At 39.0% G+C, this 22,079-nt stretch overlaps 1 protein-coding gene across 12 annotated transcripts in view; it reads left to right on the top strand.

Annotated features, from left to right (window-relative positions):
* DTNB (dystrobrevin beta) overlaps window positions 1–22,079 on the top strand; it is a 126,890-nt gene that overhangs the window by 54,664 nt on the left and 50,147 nt on the right. For all 12 annotated transcript variants that reach the window (XR_004255233.1, XR_004255234.1, XR_004255232.1 and 9 more), the window contains one exon: window positions 12,377–12,454. Coding sequence is in view for 9 of the 12 variants with exons in the window: in XM_032215968.1 (XP_032071859.1) it covers window positions 12,377–12,454 (78 nt within the window). In the remaining 3 variants the exon portion in view is untranslated. The remainder of the gene's footprint in view (window positions 1–12,376; window positions 12,455–22,079) is intronic.

Genomic DNA, 22,079 nt, shown 5'->3' on the forward strand with positions numbered 1-22,079 from the left:
TCCATCTGGGTTCAGTTCCAAGTGGGGAAAAAAGACACTGGAAACATGGAGGCTGCTTGGAAAGATGGTTTAATGGTGGACAGGATCACATGGTTTGAGGTCTTGGGCAAAAAAGGAAGAGATGCTGGGAGTGCCTCGGTTTTATGCCCTTTCTGGGCTTTTGAATTTGAGTTTGTATTCTGATTGGTCATCAGACTCTCATGGGGTCATGTAGGGGTAACTTTATAGGTTGTGTTTTGAGTCCCAAGTTTGGTTGAGCCTTGCTGGGTGATGATGTAATGAAAAGGCTTTGGGCAATTCCTACTATGGTTCTGCTTGAAGGAGGTAGATCTTTGTTATGTAGAATAGACTGGCCCAGGCCTTAATGGCCCATTAACAAAGGTGGGGGCTGAGTTTCTGCCTCCTTTTTAGGGGAAATATTCTGTCCTTTTACTATTTCCTAAAATAGTTCATTTTTCTAGGAGAGGGGTGGCTGACTTCCTACAGTAGAATGCAAATAAACACAGAAAAATGTTTATGTTTGATCTCTAAGTTTGATTTCACCTTCATTCTTCTCAAGATTCTATGCAAAACTTTGCTTGTTTTCATACAGTGAATCAGTAATTTATACATTCTCTTAAATCCACCTTATTTGGTAGAGATTTTTTTCAGTTTTGTAGTATATGTGGTGTTGTCCCAAATTGATTGACACAGAACTAATGACACTTTCTGTTGGGAAATTCCCAGCCAGGCCAGGAGGAGAATTCAAGCAGGGAGTTAGCTTTGAGTCATCCTGCAGCTGCAAGAGACCTAGGACTGATCCTCCCCCGCCCCCAACTAGGTTCCATGGTATCTTATCTGTTTGTTGGCAAGGGAAGGCAAGGAGTCTGGAGAGATTCTGGTACTGTAGGCAGAACACAAGAAAGTTGTCAGTGTGACCCTTCACATGTGGTTGCTTGCACCTGACACTTTCATTGCTTTGTTTCATGCTGCTTTGAAGTTCGGTAATTGGTTTATGTTTCTTGAAGTGGGAGATAGCAAGAAAAATAATGATCTTCACAAAAGTCGATACGCCTATCTCTTGCGCTATGCTGTTTCCCGGGCTATTTCTTCCTATAATTCCAAGTTCTTTCAGGGGACGACTCTGAATTTCCCTTGTTTCATCTCATCACTGTCTTGTACATATCTGATTTGTGTGATATGATTTAAGTATTTGGCTTAGAGAAAGAACGTACTGTGAAAAATTAAATTTCTCCCTCGCTAAGTTTTTTAGATTTTTTTGATGGATGATACTGATAACATCCAGACATAATGCTAACCCACTCTTTGACTTTATGAATTCAAGCCTTAGGCTATTAACTGACTTATTTCTTCTTTCATTTCTTAAACACAACTGCTCTTCTTCACCTGGTTTTGGAATTAATTAAAAAAGGATCATAGCAATGGAAGGAATTTGAATGTAAAGCAATGAATATTTAAGCTTTGCTTCAAAAAAAAGTCCAATGAAGTGGACCTAATCTTTTCCCTATTTATATTTTTCTAGCAAACTGTGGTTTGAATGGCTATAATTTAAATGAAAAATGTTTCCAGTCTTTGTTTATGGACACATGTGCTTTCTGTAAAGATTAGAAAGGAATTTTGTAGTAACTGAATGCTATAAAGGAGAAGGAAGAAGGAAGATTCAAGGTTAAAAACTGTAGTCTTGTAATGCCAAACAAATTTTCAGCATTCTGCCTGAATTGCCGGTTGTGTATCAGTACCTTTAAAAAACTGATCATGTAATTTGTTAAATGAAACGAATGAAACAAGCAGCCACATCTGAGGGTAATGTTCTAATGATGTGATTTCTGCATTTTACTGATGAACACTCACTAATTTAATAATCTTAGATTATGCTAACCCTCAATTGTTTCAAGATTCTTTCTTTCTGTTGACATTGGGGAAAGCCTTAACATGTATATGATAGCATAACTTCTTTAAATGGCAATTTTATGATGGCTGTGACATTTGGAAATCATTCTTTGTTCCCCAAGGATGAGGTGGAATAATAGGTTCATAGGTAAAAGATAGAACTGATCCGAATCTCAGTGAATCTCTGATGAAATGTGTCATTTTGATAAACTATATGAAATTTAGCCAGAAAAGATCTTTAAATCCTTTAAAATATTTAGATATTTATTTGTAGCTTAATGAAGTACTGATGCCCCATTCCCACCCCGTCCATAGCATATTTTCATTGGAGAAGCTTAATGGGTCTTATAAATGCCAGTTAATGTGAGCACTTTCCCAAACATGCTGAAATCTCAGATGGCTATAAAACTGTATAATTGAGCTGGAGAAGGCGGCCTCATTTTCATCTGGTAACTACCAGCCGGGGTTGGTGGAGTTATCACTGTGCTGTGGCTATGTAACAACTCCAGACTGAATTTCTTGAATAAATAAATTTACCCTCTGGTACCAAATCCATTCCAGCACTGCCTACTTTTTCTGGTAGCAGCTCTCCTAGGCTGTTTTTGAACTGAGATTTGTTTTTTTCTCCCAGGAATTAAACAACCATCATTATAAAATTTGCACAACACTGAACCTCTAAACCTAGGTTAATAAAATACAATTACCGTGTACAAACAATAGCATAGTATCATAGTGTGGCCAAATTACCACAATATGATAAATCAATTGAGTTGCCATGCCAAATCACAAAACTACCCAACACCATTTTAGACTAATCAGGTGTGTGGTATGAATTCAGCCTGCATAAAAAACAGGTGATCTCTCATTGAATTGTGGTTATCCCTTTAATCTTGCACGAGAGGCAAAGGGTGCCCCTGGGCCATATGCTGTTTTCAGCCAATTGGATGTGACTCTTATAGTCCTTTGGGGAAATTATGTTTATTTTTTCAATGTGACAGTAATTATTTTTAAGCATTATTTGATCAACCCATAAATTAAACCAAATGCAGTTTTTGTCCTACCCTCACCTCATTTTTACTTTTGGAAAGGTAACCTTTGGCACAGTGCTGTCCTTTGGCCCCAATGATTTTTAGAGATGGAGTAGGTTTATGGCAGATCCATGAAACTACAACTGAAGAAAAAATACAAATATTTGGCTAGAACTAAGACTTTAGAATAGAATAACAGGGTTAGAAGGGACCTTGGAGGTCTTCTAGTCCAACCCCCTGCTTAGACTGGAAACCCCCGCACCACTTTAGACAAATGGTTATCCAACATCTTCTTAAAAACTTCCAGTGTTAGAGCATTCCCAACTTCTGGAGGCAAGTTGTTCCACTGATTAATTGTTCTAACTGTCAGGAAATCTCTCCTAAATTGCTTCTCTCCTTCATTAGTTTCCACCCATTGCTTCTGCTCTCAGGTGCTTTGGAGAATAACTTGACTCCCTCTTCTTTGTGACAGCTCCTGAGATATTGGAACACTGCTATCATGTCTCTCCTAGTCCTTTTTTCATTAAAACTGGAGTGTTAGCTATTCCTGCCAGGTTGGTGTCATCTGAAAATTTGATGAGTTCCACATCTATCCCCTCATCCAAGTTATGGATGCAGATGTTGAAGAGTACTGGGCCTAAAACAGAGACTTGGGGTACTCCCTCCATGTAGATGCAGTTCCATTGAGGACTACATGTTGAGTGTGGTTGGTCAGCCAGTTACAAATCCATCTGGTGGTGATGCTGAATAACCCACATTTTTCTATTTTAGGTTATGGTTATGGTCTACTTTATCAAATGCCTTACTGAAGTCCAAGTAAATTATATCAACAGTATTCCTCTAGTCCACTAATTTTGTCACTTTGTCAAAAGCGGCAATAAGATTAGTCTGGCATCTGTTTTTGACAAACCCATACTGGCTTTTGGTTATTACTTTGTTTATTTCTAGGTGTTCGTTGATTTGTTGCTTGATTATCTTTTCGAGAATCTTCCCTGGTATTGTGGTCAGGCTGATAGGTCTGTAGTTTCCTGGATCTATTTTCCCCCCCTTTTTTGAAGATGGGAACCACATCAGTTCTTTTCCAGTCCTCTGGCAGTTCCCCAGTGCTCCAGGATCTTTGAAAGATGTAGTTCAGTGGTTCCGAGATCTCGTCTGCCAGTACCTTCAGAACCTTGGGGTGTAATCCATCCGGTCCTGGTTATTTGAACTCGTCTAAGGTAGACAGGTGCTCACTTACCATTTTTTTCCCTATTTTAACTTGTGTTCCTAATCTGTTTTTTGTGGAGCTGTTTTTTATAGGTGGGACTGTTTTTTCCCTTTATGTAAACACAGATGCAAAAAATGAGTTAAGTAGTTCTGCTTTCTCTCTATTTCTTGTCACTTTCTTGCCACTTTCTTCTAGTAATGGACCAATTGTGTCCTTGATTTTTTTCTTGTTTTTAACATGTTAGGATTTAGGCTTAGGCTCCTTCTTCATAGAAGCAAGAACTGAGCTGCACACATAAATAAGTGACAGCCAGTTTTCTTTTCGGCCAAAACTTTGTTCACATTCTTACTTCTGGTTCTTAATGGTATGCTGGCTTTGGCACCTTCTCTGACACTAGCCTGGTAATAATTTGTGAAGCCTGCATTTGAATTTGCTCCCATAAATGTAAGGTGACTTTCTTCTTTTTAATTTTTTATTTTATTTTTCATCTTCTACCTTCTCTATTCTGCTTTCAAAAAGATTTTGGGCAGTCAGAGAAATTGAATTTTAAATTGATGTTGATGAACTTCTGGCTGATGTCAGAACTCTTTATTGTTTTATTGCCTGGGAGGGACTTAAATTCTGTGGTAATCTGATGGTTACAAGACTCACTGAAAACCTGTAATTATTCAGTAGGATAATAACTATGGCTTATATATTCATGAGTAGCTTTACTAAGAATCAGTGGAAATAGAACTAACAAGGAGCTGTCCGTGCTTTTTTTGAAAGGGTTTATCTACAAAGCCTTTTATTTAAAGGGGAACTGTAGAAATGAATTATTCCATGAAAAAAAACAATTGAAGCAGAAGCTGCCTCTGGCTGTCTGTCTCTCTGTCTCTGTCTCCCTCTTTGTTTCCCTGTGTTTGTTGTTGAGGGCTTCTCTTCCTCTCCACTCACCTTGACTCTGCAGAGGGACGCTAGCTAGAGAATGAAGAGGGAATTACTTTGCCACTGAAGGGTTGTGATGGTACCTGCTCCCTCTCCCCTGAAAGCCAGCCTTTTACATGTATAAGTTCCTCCATCACGTGCCAGTTCTGTTTCCTTGGAGACAACCGTGGAGGAGTGTCTTTGGATGCCTCTACGGCAAAGGGAAAGCAGAGGCTTTTGCATTGAGCACAGAAGGTTTGCTGTATTTACTTGCTTCTGTTTTTTTTTATTGTACCGCTTTAAGGCAGGAAGGTTTTTGCATGCACTTTTAGGGACTCTTCCTTGAGAGCCAAGCAAATAATCTTTGAATGCTATTGATAAATTCTTACCTTTTCCAGTAATTCTTAGTAGCTCATGGTTATAGAGATAGATGTGAAGGATGAAGCTGTAGTAAAAGTTGCGGGGGGGGGGGGGGGAGGGGGCTTCCTTCCCCTCTAGCTATACATAGACTGCAACAATGGCTGGAGAGATGGGGATTCATTCAAGGATAGTTTATGGAACAGCTGCACAAAGCAGTAACTTCCTGGATATCTAAGTTACTCTAATTTTGGAGCCAGGTTTGAAGTCCTTCAGGAATGAAGTCTTTGTGAAGTAGCAGTTCACAGTCTCTTAAGCAGGCTTGGAGCAGGTGGGAAAGTAATCAGCAAAATGCAAGGTTAATTGTTTATATTTCCTGTCAACAAAAGGGGGGAAACTAATTCTTGGAAGAGAAATGAACGAAGATAGATATTAATATTTGACACGGGTTAAAGAAAAATAATTCAAAAGATTAAATACAAATGGCAATTTAGTGATCTCTGGTTTTTTCTTCTATATCTATTCTGCATCAATAGTTTTCTTTCCACTTTCTCCTAATCAGACCTTTAAAAAAAAACACCTTTGGGGGCATTTTGTAAAGTTGATTAAAATTTTAGGCCACACTTGGTCTTTTTCTTTGGGGTAAACTGACTTAATTAGGTTACCTTGTTTGTTAGCTGTAACTATAATCTGATTATTTTTATTACTAAAAATAATCTAACAATGCATTCAGGTGAGATATATCATTATCATCTTGTTGAAATGGTGGAAATCTGGATGCGCTCTCCTTCAGTGGAATTGAGCTTGATGTGTTCGGTTGGGTTACTGACATGTGTGGCTGTTAAAACCTTTTAGCTCTGCTATCTAGTGATCGATAGTACCATCAAGCTAGTCTTAAATGCAGAAAGCTGCTCTCTGTCTATTTCAGTGAATAAAATACTGCTCTGTTCATAGATCACTCTGATAAGCTCATGTTAGAGTAATGTCAGATTTTCTTGTTTAATGGGTAACTTTCTCAGCCATACATCTCTCCTTTTTTTATATTGCTTAGTTCCCTTTTCTGGACAATTCACCAACTGTGATAACAAAAGTTTTAATGTGAAGGATTCCAGAAGATAGACACTAAGCTATTGTCGTATGCTGTAAGTACATGAAAAGGTTAGGATTTTGTTCATGCCGTGAAGCCCACTTCTTTTTTTTTAACATCTTCCTCAAGTATCCCCAAAGGAGGCTTTGCATAAGAATTGCTATGAACTGGGCATCTCTACCCACTTCTAGATGTCTCTCCATATGCCTAATTCTCAGTAATACTTCAGGATTCTATTTGTACTTCCCTTATATTCTATATGTCTAAAATACAATTTTTGCTTTGACAATCCCTGGGCTTTCTGCCGCTGGTAGGAAATACTGCATGGCCCAGAATAATTTGTACCTTGACCAATGTCAAAAGCAAATGTTATAATGAGACCAAGAGTTAGTTTGGTGGAGTAATTAAAGGAACTGGGATGGAAACCAGAACGCTATGAGTTTGCGCCTTAGGCACAAAGCCAGCTGGGTGACCTTGGGCCAGTCATTTTCTCTTTCTCAGCCTTAGGAAGAAAGCAATTTCAAAATACTCTTAACAATCTTGCCAAGAAAAGTGCATGGACTTGTCATGACTAATTGATAGTACATAACTAATTGACAGTAGGGTTTAACTGGACTTGAAGGCACAAAAATATGGAGACCACAGCACTTGCAAACACAAAGGCTTGTTATCTTCTTGCCACTTTCTAGAGGCATAAATGGAAGCCAGGACCTGCTCTGGCTTGGCTTAAGATAAGTAGGCCATTGATAGCCCATTTGTAAGTCTCAGTTTCATGAAGAATCATACAAATTGTGTAAAATGAAAAGTGCCTGCTTTCAGTTTGAGGGGTTGTTTTCATTAAATTCTAAGTGAAAGTGCTCTATGCAAAAGTTAAGTAACAAAAACTGGCATTTGGAAGTAGGAGTGGATTTCTTCTTTTTCAGAAACTTTGGCTCTATAAAACTTTCTTCATGTTGAACTCAACTCCTAGTTATGTTTTAAGGTTGTGATTTTTACACAATCATTCTCTGTGTAAAAATAATGGCCTTACATTCCAACCTAAATCTTTTGATGCCAGTTATAGTACAAAGTGACTTTTCTTCTGCTGGTTCTGAAAAGCTCTTAGGATTCTCTGCAGGCTGCATGATAGAGTCCATTCCAGGTCACACGTAAACAACAAACCATTAACTTTCAGTGTTTGGGTCATCTTTTCACTTTCATTCCAACATTGTTGATGAAAATAGCTTTTGAGCTGAAGGAGAAATTCAATTTCTCTTGCTGTAAAAAAGCTAAAAGGCAACATAATCTTAAACATTTCTTTCTGTGTACATAGCCTTCATATATTAACATCTTTCTTTTCAAGCGTGTTTAATAAGAAATGGAGTATATTTGAATCCTGCATTATCTTTTAAACAAAACTATTTCAACTTTTTCCTGCAAGCCTACACATGTAAATGTATTTTTAGGATGGAATCTTCCTGAGGTGGCAAACCTAATATATAAAAAAAAAAGTACATAAAGCAGTAGAGCAACCAGCAAGGTCAACGATCATGAATAACAGTGTCCAAAATGTAATTCAAGAAGAAGCCTATAAAATCACCACTCAGGTTGTTTTTTCCTGAAGCCTACAAAAATGGGCCTGATTAACTGCCAGCAGAATTTCATAGAGGGAGAACTTTCCAACTCAGTGACCTAAAATGATCTTGGTGACAGGCAATTTGAACGGGGCCTCTGCTGAACATCTCAGAATCCCTGAGGTTGGGTGAAGATGGTGGTATTTTGAGATTCTGCTTTATACCCATTGTGAGCCAGTTTTGTCTAGTTGTCCACCTGCGAGAATCCAGGAGACTGTCAGTTCTTGCTATAGGCACAATGCCAGCTGGTTGACCTTGGTCCAGTCAGTCTCAACTCTAGGAAGTAGCCTGTGTGTGTGTGTGTGTGTGTGTGTGTGTGTGTGTGTGTGTTTGTTCTTACAGAGATGGTGTTCTATAGATAGAAATGTGTACATTTGTGTATGCAAGAGCAACAACAAGTTTATGAATGATTTGCTTTATAATAACCATGTTTCCAGAATGCTTTGTTTGCTTTTCTTGGGCAATTAGAACAATATCAACTTTTGTACTAGGTTGGCATTATTTATGAGTTAGAATTAAAATCTTGTAGGATGGCAATTCTGCCTTATCTGCTTGGGGTTTCTGAATGGGGTTCTTATTGCTATTAAGTGGAGACTCACCACAGGTGGGTTAACAGGAGACTTCCAGGAGATTGCTTGTGTTGCTGATCTTTTGTCTTCAAAGGATAAATTCATTTACCCCTCTCGATAGTGCTGAATAGTGCTGTAACTAGGTGCTGATTGTGCAAATACTATTGTTTTTAGTTTTTTGTTAGACAACAGTGATTGGCCACACTTTTACAACAGAATGGAATCAATTCATTAATCAACTAAATTAACTAAGAAAGAAAAAGCTTAGTAAGGCAGTAAGAGGCTAATTGTCTAGTATGCTGTTGGCAATGAAATCCCTTTCTTTTTGCCAGATGTTAATTTTTAAATTTTATCCCTGCTTATCAAGAGTTAGCAGGGATCAAAAGTCTGAAAGCTATAGAGATGTAGGGATCTGGAATGGCTTGGTGATCATTCACTGTAGAATATTATAAATCAGGTGCCTAAGATAACAAGAGCAATACAAATTAGCATTTGAAGGAAACAAAGAAAGCAGTATTGGTTTTCTCACTATTGTTCTTTCATGCCTACAGGAAACCAAACTTTCTATATGAAAAGTTCTTAATTCTATAGTAGAATAACGCATAAAGCAGCTAGAAGACACGTGATCTAAGGGATAGATTATTTTCTCATGCACATTTTTTTTATTAGAAGCATGCAGACTATACTTTTAATTCTTTTATTGTTTCAAATAATTCATTTGTACAAATATTTCAATGTATGGCGGGATCTGTTCAACTTGGTAGCCTTTGCCTTCCTTTGCAAGATATGTTCAAGAAGAGGCTGAACTACCTATCAGGGATATTTTAATTTCTATACCTGTGCTGAGCAGAAGGTTGAACTCAGTTGCCTAAATGGCCCTTATAGTCTATAATTCTATCTAATTAGCAGGAAATATTTATGTGAAAGTACTTAAGAACTCAGGTCAGCTGATGATTTTGCAGCAAACTTCTGTTTAGTTTTTTTAAATTCATTTTAGAATTCTTAATTCTAGCAGAAAACAAAATACATTTCCACAAGACAGAAAATCTTTCCTCAATAATTCCTAATGCTCACATTTACAATGACATTGTTCTTGTTTTTTAATTAAAATCCCCTATAGTGACGGTAGGTGTTATACTGTTTATAAGTGGTTGAACTAATTGTAGCTTAATAGATTTTAGATTTGTGAAGAGGCAATAATACTGTATTTTACATCTTGGACAAGGCATGCTTGTCTTAGAGGCAACTGAGGCTTCTAAATCTGACCTCTAATTTTGGGTGCCCTTTGCTTTACTGCAAACAATTTGACACAAGCCTTTAATAGAATAGATTTGAGAAATAATTACTTTTTAAAAGAGCAGCCGAATGCTTGAACTTCACTTCTTCGTGCATTCCTTGCATTCTTGATTGAAATGTGGAGGGAAGAGAGATTAATTGTTGACCTACTGCAAAGAAAACACATTCTTTGGTTCTATAATTGGAAGACTCTTCCAAACGCCACATAACTGTCTTCAGACATGTTCCAAGATCTTTATTGAAAAAGAGAGTTATGCATCTGTCAATTACTCTCGTGATTAAGATTAGAAAAACTAAAGGGCTCATTTTTTTCCTGCAGAACTTGGTATGTCGAAAAATATAGAAGCAAGCATTGCAAAATTGTGATTTTACTTGTAAGGAGACTTGGAGTAGTGGTGGTGTTAGTGCTGTTGGATTTTTTTAGGAGGTCATGAACATTTTTGCAATTGCATAACTATTCTGAGACCTCACCAGGGTGATTCCTTTCATATTTTCATGGCCTTGATTTCTGAGAGCAGAAGTTCCTTATTTGTATTTGTATTTTGTATTTTATTGGTCTTGTATGCCGCCCACTCCCGAAGGACTCTGTTTAAAGGAAGGGGATAAATAGACAAATAGACAAACAACAATTTAAAATACACAACATTCATAGTTACAGTGGGGCTGGCTATTTCAACAGCCCCCCAGCCTGCCGGAGCAGCCAAATCTTAGTGGCTTTGTGGAAGGCCGGAGGAGTAGTAAGGGTCCGGATCTCCACGGGGAGCTCATTCCAGAGGGCTGGAGCTGCAACAGAGAAGGCTCTCCCCCGGGAAGTCGCCAGCCGACATTGGCTGGCAGATGGGATCCGGAGGAGGCCTAGTCTGTGTGATCTGATCGGTCTATGGGAGGTAATTGGCAGAAGGCGGTCTCTCAGGTACCCAGGTCCGATGCCATGTAGGGCTTTATAAGTAACGACTAGCACCTTGAAGCGAGTCCGGAGACTAATGGGTAGCCAGTGCAGCTCGCGGAGGATAGGTGTAACGTGGGTGTACCTGGGTGCACCCACGATCGCTCGCGCGGCTGCATTCTAGACTAGCTGAAGTCTTCGAACACTCTTCAAGGGCAGCCCCATGTAGAGCGCGTTACAGTAATCCAGTCTTGAGGTCACAAGGGTGTGAGTGACTGTCTGAAGGGCCTCCCGATCCAGGTAGGGTCGCAATTAGTGCACCAGGCGAACCTGGGCAAAGGTTCCCCTGGTCACAGCTGACAAATGGTGTTCTAAAGTCAGCTGGGGATCCAGGAGGACTCCCAAATTGCGAACCCTCTCTGAGGGGCGTATAATTTCACCCCCCAGCCTGAGAGATGGGATATTTGGCCAATCTTTGGGAGGGAACATCAGTAGCCACTCGGTCTTGTCTGGATTGAGTGCCAACTTGTTTACTCCCATCCAGACCCTAACAGCCTCCAGGCACTGGCACATCACTTCTACTGCTTCGCTGAGTTGGCACGGGGCGGACAGATACAACTGCGTATCATCCGCATACTGGTGGTACTTAATCCCGTGCTGACGTATGATCTCACCCAGCGGCTTCATGTAGATGTTAAATAGGAGGGGGGAACAGGACCGAACCCTGCGGCACCCCATAATTGAGGGGCCTAGGGGTCGACCTCTGCCCTCCGACCAACACCGACTGCGACCTGTCTGAGAGGTAGAACCACCGAAGGACGGTGCCTCCCACTCCCACCTCTCGCAACCGTCACAGAAGGATACCATGGTCGATGGTCTTATAATAACCTACGAGGGCCTGTAAAATCCCATAAGGAAATAGAGACTTCTCTGGTAGATTTTCTAGTTTGCCTGTTCCTGAGGTGCAAACGTGGGTGTTTTGTATATTTTAAATTATTTATATTTCACTCTCCGCCAAGAGTTCTATGCAGAAGTGGGTTCCTACCTATTCGGTCTGGTTCGGCCGAATAGGTAGTAACTCTGGTGGACCCGTGACTGTACTGGTTCTATCTTCGGCGGTGCCATCTTGATTTTCTGTTCTGCACATGCTCAGAACAATCTTCATTGAAAAAATGTAATTTTAATTCTTTTTTTAATGTTGTATGCATGTGCAGATTGTTTTAAGTGCAAACGCGCATGTACGCGGAGCACAACATTTTTTAGGCGCCAAACTGGTAGTAATGATGGCTGGAACCCATCCCTGGTTCTACGTCACTTATAGCAAGTTCTATAATGCCTGTGACATTTCTTTCTTTGTCTGGAAATGGTTCTGATGAAATTGATGAAAAAGCATGGCAACAGCCAGGGCAGGGTTCCTGGATCAGGAGTTCTTGCTTCAGGGGTTAAAGAGAGATAGCATTAAGTAACCAACAGTAAGCATTTCCCCCTTATTCTGTCTTTCTGGAGCTTAACATCCAACAAACCTTTTCTATTTCAGCCCTTCTCGGCCTCTCATTAACATGAATGATGCCATGGTTACCCATGTGTCCTCCGGAGCCCCCACGCCAACAAAAAGGTAGGAGTACTTGGAGATGGGTGGGTGGGGTCAGTCGTCTCTTTTGAGATGTCTGCATTTTGGGGAATTATTGTACTCAGCTCAAGTATTTGTTTCTGGACAACAAAAAAGTATTTAAGTTTTTGGAAATGTTCTAAAGCCAGTTTTGAAACACTAAGTCTCTTCCATGGAGTTTACTACTGCATATGGAAATGCTGACTGTGGAATAAGGCTTTGTTTTGAGATTTGATGGTTTCCCCCTCCCCCAATGTACATGTAAGATCTTTTTTTTTATGTAAATCAATGAGGCCTTGATGGAATAAAAAGTGGAGCTCCCTGGAAGCAGAAAGTTCTCTTTACTCCTCTTCTCCCTCACTCTATTTGCGAGGCCTTTATTAATATTACCACATTGCCTTTAGAGTTCGGAAACTGAACCTAAAACATGTTCAGAAAAAGAACCGAAGACACAACAGACCATGGACACTTCTTCAGCAAGAGAGTGTGTGTGTGTGTGTGGGGGTACTTTTTCTCATCTATGCTGAAAAGATGTTACTTATTTACCAGCTATGCATGCTCTCATAATTGGAAAATCAATTTTTTATCTACTGGATTTAAGAAAGCCACCATAAGTGAATATTAACCTGCTGCTGACTGAAAGGGCTTCCAACTGAAGAGGAGAATTTTTGACACTGCATCTATTGTATATTAGAGACCTTTCCTTCTTCTTGTGAGCAAAGTTCAGTTGTACTTTCTTTTTAAATTCCATTTATTATTTACTGTTAAAATTTATTGGCCGCTCATCTTACCATAGGGCAACTATGGGCAGGTTTTTATTTATATTTAATAATTACTATGAAGAGTTTCTTTTTCCCCCCCGTTTGTGTAAATAATGTATTTCTTTTTTATTTTCTTTTTTATATACATTTAATCTTAAAAGTTTATACTGTATAGGGTAAATATCACTTGTTTCTCAACTTGCCAGGGCAGAGTGGCTACTGTAATTAGAAATAAAGGATTATAGCAATTCCTGTATATTAGAGTTAGATAGCATGAGCTGTATTATTTTCTGCCACTTCCTAGGAGTTGAAGGGATAAACATTGTTATTTTCAATTCTGTCCTACTTAAGGAATACCTACTAAGGAGCTACACTAACAAGGATAATGCAGTTTCCTGAAGCAACTCCCCACTTCTGAAAGAGCTTGTTCCTTGCAGCATGGATGGGCCCCTATTCTCATGGCTTTCTAGATGCACATGAAAAACACATTAATCTCCCAAGGAATCTCCTTTCAAGAAAGCCTTGGGAGATTAATAGCATTAGCACCATCACTATTTCAGTGGTGGGTTCCTGATTCTGTTCCAACCGGTACAGTTGGAACAGCCCCAGAGTCACCCACATGGATGCGTGCGATGCACGCATGCGTTGTGCTTGCCTGCGATGCTTCCGCAAGCCTCCACGATGCTCCAGCTGCTCGGCGGAGCATCGTGCAGGCGCTGTATGCACCATGCACAGAAGCATCAAAGGCTTAAAGGACAGGTAAGGAGCTCGGGCAGGTGGTTGAGCCCTCCGGAGCATTGCTCCAGGGAGCTCCGGTACGCCCGTACCAGGGCGTACCGCCTGCAACCCACCACTGCACTATTTACAACTTTATAATTTCTTAGCTTAGTATTCCTAGTTCCTTTTATTTTGATATACAGTATGTCCTGTTTCTAATGGAGTGCAGCTGGTTTAAGGTAGTTAGATTTTTTTTATTGATTGATTTGATTTTTAGGATAAAATAAATAAGTGGGCAAAATTCCAGGAGGAAAATAAAGGGGCTGAGAGAAATGCTTTGTAGCTTCATCTGGTCACAAGGAAGTCAGAACAGGATTTTGGTGAATTTTGAGGTCACTTCAATCATTTGACTGTGGGGCTTAGAGGCAAGAACACACAAACAACACAGAGATAAAAAAAATTATCAAAATGTCCAGCAAACATAATTCTCTAATCATAAAACAATATTGCCATATAGAATCAAAATCAAAAAGTCATCATACTCTAGTATCTTTGACCACCCTCAGTTTAGTCTCCAAAAGTCATGGTTTTTAAAGCTTACTGAATGTGAGAGAGTGAGAACATGGTTCTTCTATCTGGTGGAAGGGCATTCAATAGGAGGAGCCCTTCCACCAAGAATGCTCGTCTCTAAGTTCCCTCTCCTCACAACTCCTAAAGAGAGAAACTATCAGCAACTCCACAGGCAGACCTTCGGCAAGCAGATCTTGTTTGGCGTAAGCGATTTCCAAGGTATCAGGGACACGGTGGCTCAGTGGCTAAGATGCTGAGCTTGTCAATTAGAAACATTGCAAGTTTGGCGGTTCGAAACCGTAGCGCCGCATAAGAGAGTGAGCACCCATTACTTTTCCCAGCTTCTGCCAACCTAGCAGTTCAAAAGCATGTAAAAATGCAAGTATAAAAATAAGAACCACCTTTGGTGGAAGGTAACAGTGCTCTGTGCACCTTTGGCATTTAGTTATGCCAGCCATATGACCACGGAGACATTTTTGGACAGTGCTAGCACTTCAGCTTTGAAACGGAGATGAGCACTGCCCACTGGAGTTGGGAACGACTAACACATATGGGTGAGTGGAACCTTTACCTTTTTAAGTTCCCTCTCCTCACAACTTCTGAAGAGTGAAGCTATCAACAAATCCACATGCATGCCTTAGGCAAGCAGAACTTGTTTGGCGTAAACTCTTTCAAAGGTAGCCAGGACTCAGTCCATATAGGCTTTGAAAGGAGATCACTGGTTTCTTGAATTGTACCTAGAAGTAATATGCCACAATGTTCCCAGGTGGACTTCTGGAGGCTGCATCTGGGGTTTGTTTGGCACACACAGTACTGAACATTTCAGAACGAAATCTCAGCATTGATTATGATACCCAGCGCTTGTGTGCTCTTATACATAGACCGTCCATTGTGGGGAAAAACTGCATTTACTGAAGGTACCCGATTTGATCTAAGCACCAAAACACATCACAGAAGACTACAGCAATTAGTCAACCTGGACCGGTCTTGAAAAGCTTAAGCAGGGTTGGACCAGATCCTCCGCGAGCTGCACTGGCTACCTGTCGATTTCCGGGTGCGCTTCAGGGTATTACTCACCATCTTTAAAGCCCTCCATGGTAGTGGATCTGGATACCTGAGAGACCGCCTCCTGCCGATCACCTCCCTCCGACCAATTAGATCACACAGATTGGGCCTCCTCCGAATCCCATCCGCCAGTCAATGCCGACTGGTGACTACGCGGAGGAGAGCCTTTTCAGTAGCAGCTCCGACCCTGTGGAATGACCTCCCCGTTGAGATTCGCACCCTCACCACCGTCCAGACCTTCCGCACAGCCCTCAAGACCTGGCTATCCCGCCAGGCCTGGGGATAAGTTTCTAATTCACCCCGCCCGAGTGTTGAATGCTGAATGAAAGTTGTGTTTTTTACTGTTTATTTTAGTCACATACTGTTTTTGTGTTATATTGCACTTCCCCTTTCCCTACGAATGTAAGCCACCCTGAGTCCCCTCAGGGAAAAGGGCGGCCTATAAATCCCAATAAATACCTAAAAATACCTAAATACCTATTTATTTTAGTTTAGTTTTTTTATGCTGCCCATCTCGCCTATGAGGGGACTCTGGGCGGCTTATAAAAAAGTAAAACATAATTAAAATATTAAAACATTAAAATGACACAGATTAAAATATTATTAAAAACTTTACTAAAACCGAAACTAAGAGAGCTGCTAAGAGACCAACCGGATTGTTGTTTGAACAAAAGAATATCGAGCAATCCTAGGTTTTCTACTAGACTAGGAAGTTGGGGGGAAAAATCAAGAATAAATGCAATAGCAAAGTATTTCTGAACTGTTGCCAAGAAAACTATTTGTCAGGGTCAAATTTGACTTGAAAGAACTCTTACTTTACCAAAAGGCAGCTATGGTGTTAGCATATCTAGCACTACTGGAGAGTTGCGTTTGCTTGCCTTAGGTTGAAAGCTTGTGATGAGCTTTGTTTCAGAAATCTAGCTAGGAAGAATTTGCTAACTGCTTGCATTCAGGAATCATATGGTCAGTATGGATTCAGAATGTAAATTTCCATGCCAAACAAAACAGTGGCTCTTTTTACACACAATTCTAAACCAGAAGGTTTTTTTTTAAAGGAAGCCATAGGGAACTATCTTGTACATAGTGCTATACCATAATGTAATGTGTCCATAATAAGCAAAATGCAAACCAATTATATCACTGTATAGTACATGTTAATATACAAAGTCAACACATGAAAGTGTTAAGGCTTGAGATTCTGTTGAGTTAATTTGTTAGAGACTTGTAACTGTAAAAATGAAAAAATGAGGTTTAAAGAAATCCTGCATAAATAGAAAACAGAATAGAAATATCCCTGCATTCAAATATATATTTTTATCTTACTTTTCCCTCTAATAACTTTCAAATCTCTCTGTGGTGTTAAAAGCTGAAATACATTTGATAACCTGAAGCTTTAGCAGTGCTTCCAATAGCTGAATCAATCAAAGCTTCCCATGATTTCTAATATGAATCTTCTTGAATTTGTCGTATTTTCTCTCTTCTCTTAGCCTAATATGCCTGGACTTGGTTGTGAATCAAGAATGCAGCTAAATCGTGTGTGATTTGAAGATATTGTGAGTTTAGCTGACTTATGAAAATGTTTGTCATTTAGAATGACAAATGTTTCTTAATAATTGAGAATCTCCTTCCAACCCTTCTACTACTAGTAAAGAAGAAATGAAAAGCAATCTTTTTTTTTTAAGTCAAAGGCAAAAAAAAAAGATTCTACTGATAATTCTAGCTAGAATAGGAGATTTGGAGGACCTTCAGTTTTTGTAGTTTCAGTGATTTTGCTGACTAACACGGGAATTTGCTTGCAATATAATCTGCTTGAGTCAGTGTAAATAAAACAAAAATTACAGTTTTGAGCAAGCTCTCCTCCGAAGGGACCAAAATTTTACATTTCTGCCTCTGGATTTGTTACTGCATGAGGAAGTAGGGATCATTTGATAGTGATCTTATGATTTGTGAAAAAAAGAGAAGAACCAGGACAATGCACAATATGTCCACCTTTCATATGATATACTGCACAAAGAATTCATTGTACAGTGTGCTCTATAGACATATCTGTATTTCACACTGAGAAAGACAATGGAGTTACGGAGATTTAAAATACATAATGCACCATTTGATTCAAATATGCAAAACAAAATAGCATATCTGTTCTGCAGAAAACTTTTTAGGATCTTTAATGCCAATGTGCACCAGAGGAATATATCCAAAGAACTAAAAAAATCATTCCCTCCTCTTCCCCCCCCCCCCCCAATGTAAATTCTGTACTGGATTGGTACAAAAGTTTTATCCATTCCAGCTTCTTGTTCCAATAGTTGTTTACTGGACTTCTACAGGAAATCTAAAATCAGTTTTATAGTTTAGGTGCCTGATTCCATTTCAGAACTATCAAAACGATCAATTACCTGTTAACTCTTGATTTAAAAAAAATATATATTTTTTAAAAAAGTATATTGAGAATATTTGAATTGCTAACAGAAACCACATTATTATCATGTTTCCTTATTATTAAAAATGATCAGATTATGCATTACAGCATTATGCTAACACATGTGTTTTAAGATTCCAGAATAAATACATACATTCCAGAATAAATACATACATTCATACAATAGTGAAAGTGAAATGTTTTAAATATATATTTAAAGATTTATTTGATAGGTATATTTTTAACCTATAGTTGGCATTCCAGTTCAGGTTTGTTGTGCTTTTTCAAAGTGTTTGGAATGTACAATATTTGTCCCTATTTTCCCTATAATTCTCTTTTTCCCAGCCCACTCATTTTTAGGAGGCTTCCTCTTGAAGTCAAATAGGATTGTATTTTAAATGATTATACTGTACTTTGGCAGCCCTATAACCATGTTCACAATTAGTTAAACAACTATCATATTTCTAGTTCCATGAACTTCCTGGTTGGCTTGTTCTAGCCATTTAGAATAGTCAGAAATGTTCCTTGTTTAATTCAGTTAAATATTAGTTTAACTAAAGTTTTGCCACAAGCATGCCCTTCCAATGTAGCTAAAACCAGAGTTGCTGTTATATACCTAGGGAAGAGCTTTGTAGTTCAAAATGGTTCAAGATTTTTATAGACCCTACAAGCCTGAGAAATGAACGTAGATTAAACTCTGTAAACTGGATTTGGTTATTTATCTCAGATACTTGCAATAGCCATTCTTATTTCTTAGCTGAGTATTCGTTTAAAAAACTGAAAACTAATTATGTAGATGAAGTAGCTGACATTTGTGCAAGCTGTAGGCGGCATTGTTTAGTTTATTTTTTATTTCATTAATTTTTCACAAAGAGTGTTAGCTAAAGTGGTGTGGGAAATGTTGTTTTTGCCCATCTTGAAAAGAAATTTCACTGATGGAAGATGGCATCTGTGACCAATCCAAGAGCAGTAAGTTCAAACCCCTTTCCCAGAAGAAATTTACATTGTGGAACTTATGGAATCATTGTTGAACAGATATACCTGGAGATCACCATGCAGGGATCCATTTCCATAGCATCCCTAGAAGATAGTTATGCAGCCTCTACTTGTATATCTCCAACAAAGTAAAGTCCATCACCTACAGGCAGACTGTTCCTAATTGGATCTTATTGCTAGGAATTTTTTTCCTGATGTTCAATCAAAATCTATTTCCTTCAAATTTTGAGTCTATTATTTCTTTCTCTATTTTCTGAAATGACTGAATGGTTTTTTTTCTTACCTTCTCCATTCATATATGTGAAGATAACTGTCATGTTTGCCCAAAATCTTTTCCAGGCTAAGCGTACCCAACAATACCAACCATACCTCATAGGCTTTTCTTTCCGGCCTCCTTAAATCTTAGTTGCTCTCCACTGGAGATTTCTGGTTGTCAATGTCCTTCATAAAAGCACAACTTATACTTTTCCTTATTTTCCTTCTTTTATTCATTGTTCTGCTTGTCCATTTGGACACAGTTTAACTTTGAAGAGTTCAGTTCTTTTTCCATCATGTGCTCCTGTCAATATCTCTTGACAACAAGCTCACCTCTTGGTTTTTAAAAATTATTATTGACATAGCCAAAACAGACTTTTTTGCTACTTCTAATTTCCTTTACAAGTCTCATTTTCTTTTGTGTTTTAATCTTTGTAATTTACTGTATTTTTTGGACTGTAAGATGCACTCCCCCTTCCAAATAAAGTGGGTGGAATTGTCTGTGTGTCTTATAGAGGGAATGTTGCCAAAGCCCTGCCCACCTTCCAGCCCCCACCCTTCGGCCTCTGCCTCCCAGTAATTTGCCTTCTTATAGCAAACAACAAACACCCTGGTCAGCTTCAGCACAGCCTGATTTAGCACGAGAAGCTGATTGGCGGTTGGATCTTCCTCCTGGAATACCACTGATCAGCTGTTCCAGGCTCTGGGGATTGCTGCAGCTCATCGGCGCTGTCGCTGCTCATCGCGACTGCCACCTATTGCCGCCTCCACTTGCCCCATTTTCGGCCTCTGTGCATCCCATTTTCGGCCTCCGCATGCACCTTTTTTGGCCCATTCCAAGCAGCGGGTATAGGCAGTGGTGATCCCTGCCCTCTGGAACAGCCCAAAAACAGGACATGCGAAAGCCGAAAATGGGGTGTGTAGAGGCGACGAGAGAGGCAGCTGTGATGGGCAGCAACAGCGCCGATGGGCGGCGGCAATCCCCGGAGCCTGGAACAGCTGATTGGTGGTATTCTGGGAGGCCGATCCAACCCCCAATCAGCTGCTTGTGCTAAATCAGGCTGCGCTGAAGCTGACCAGGCTGTTTACTGTTTGCTGCCAGAAGGCAAATTGCTAGGAGGCAGAGGCAGATTTTTTTTCTTGTTTTCCTCCCATAAAGCTAGGTGCGTCATATAATCCGGAGCAAGTTATAGTTCAAAAAATATGGAACATTCTATAGATATCAGCTTCTTATTAGTACATCTCCTTCGGGATTACACTCATCTTTCATTTTGTATACATATCTCTTTTAACATTTCCTTTAGCTGAAAACTTCCTGTGGATATTTTTTTCCCCAGACTTTTCTATTTATACTTAATGCTGAAACTATTTAAACTCCATATGGTATTGTAATATTACTTTGCATCAAACAAATTAGAATTAGATATGAAAGGCCTAGATTAGAGAGTCATCACTGAATCACTCAGTTGTTAACCATTTAGATAAGAGTATGTAAAAACAGTATGCTTCCATATGAAGTTGCTAGTCTTTTAAGTTCTACTATCAAGGCTCTTTTTATTGCTTTCAACACTGATGTGAACAAAGACAATGGAGCTTTGTCCATGTTAGAAATAGTTAAGGAATACCTTTCTTAGAGCGGCCTGTCTGAACCAGTTTAATTGAACATTAAATGCTTTTATCTGTCCAGTTGTTCAGTGAACCAGAATTTAATTTTCAGTGAACAAGAAAGGTACACTGTGTATCTACTTTGGGAGGAGGGGGTGGGTTTGCCTATATTCTCATTCTCCCTCACTGTAAGCTTTATACTTATTGCACATTTTTCAGTGGAAAATTAAACCTTTCTGAATAGAAAGGTGGAATATTTAAATTCATTCTTGTTTTGCAAGAATGAATGCACTTGCAAATCATCTGAAAGATTAAGCTGACTTCTGAAAATGTGATTTGTGTCTGCTAAAACCTATTGTCGGCTGTGAAATGTTCTGTCAGAATAAATTGTCAATCTTTAAAAAGCAGCCACAAGACTTTCTTTTGTGTTTCTTGTCCAAATGATATACAGTGTCATCTTAATCTACCTCACAGGATTGATATGAAAATAACTGAACCTAAGAACATCTTTGAACTCCTTGAAGCAAAATTAGAATGTGAATATGATTAAGTATCTAACTTTTTTTTATTACTTTAGCAATGTCTGTAGTGCATCTCACATTTAAAAACACTTTCAGGAGCAATGCAGAAATTGAAACATTAATATAAACGACAATTTCAGTAAATCGGGGCTACAGATTACTTTTACCCTCAAGATGACTGGCCATTTTGTATTATTATGGCCTATAATCTTTAATTCAAAGATGTGGGATTTATGTTTAAAAGGTGAGGCAAATAATGTTCCAGTTTGAGAGTTTGAGGCATTGACGTGAAATGGCTCATATGTACAGAAGTTTATCAGTGTAAATCATGCTAACATACACACTTCCAATAGTTTTATAAACATTTATGTTCTGCTCTTCAGCCTAACATCTGTTAGAGCAGATAGCAATAGCATAAAAATGTTTTAAGAATTAAAAACAGCAGTACCAAAATTATGTTAGAAAATAATAAATCCAATCACCCTTTACCAGTAAAAAGTTATCAGATTTTACTTAATGGAAAACTCCTTCAAGAAAGTTGGATTTCTATGCAGAAGGGTTCTTGCCTGAGCTTCTCACCTCAAGTGAAGCGTAACTACTTTGACTGAAAAAGGAGAATCTTCTCTTCACCTCCAAAAGAGACAAAGAGCCACATTACGTTGAAAATATTGCCAGACATTCATTCAGGGTGTCTGCCTCTTTTGCATTATCCAAGAGGGAAG

Source organism: Thamnophis elegans, chromosome 4 (genome assembly GCF_009769535.1).
Source record: "Thamnophis elegans isolate rThaEle1 chromosome 4, rThaEle1.pri, whole genome shotgun sequence".
Classification (NCBI taxonomy): domain Eukaryota; kingdom Metazoa; phylum Chordata; class Lepidosauria; order Squamata; family Colubridae; genus Thamnophis; species Thamnophis elegans.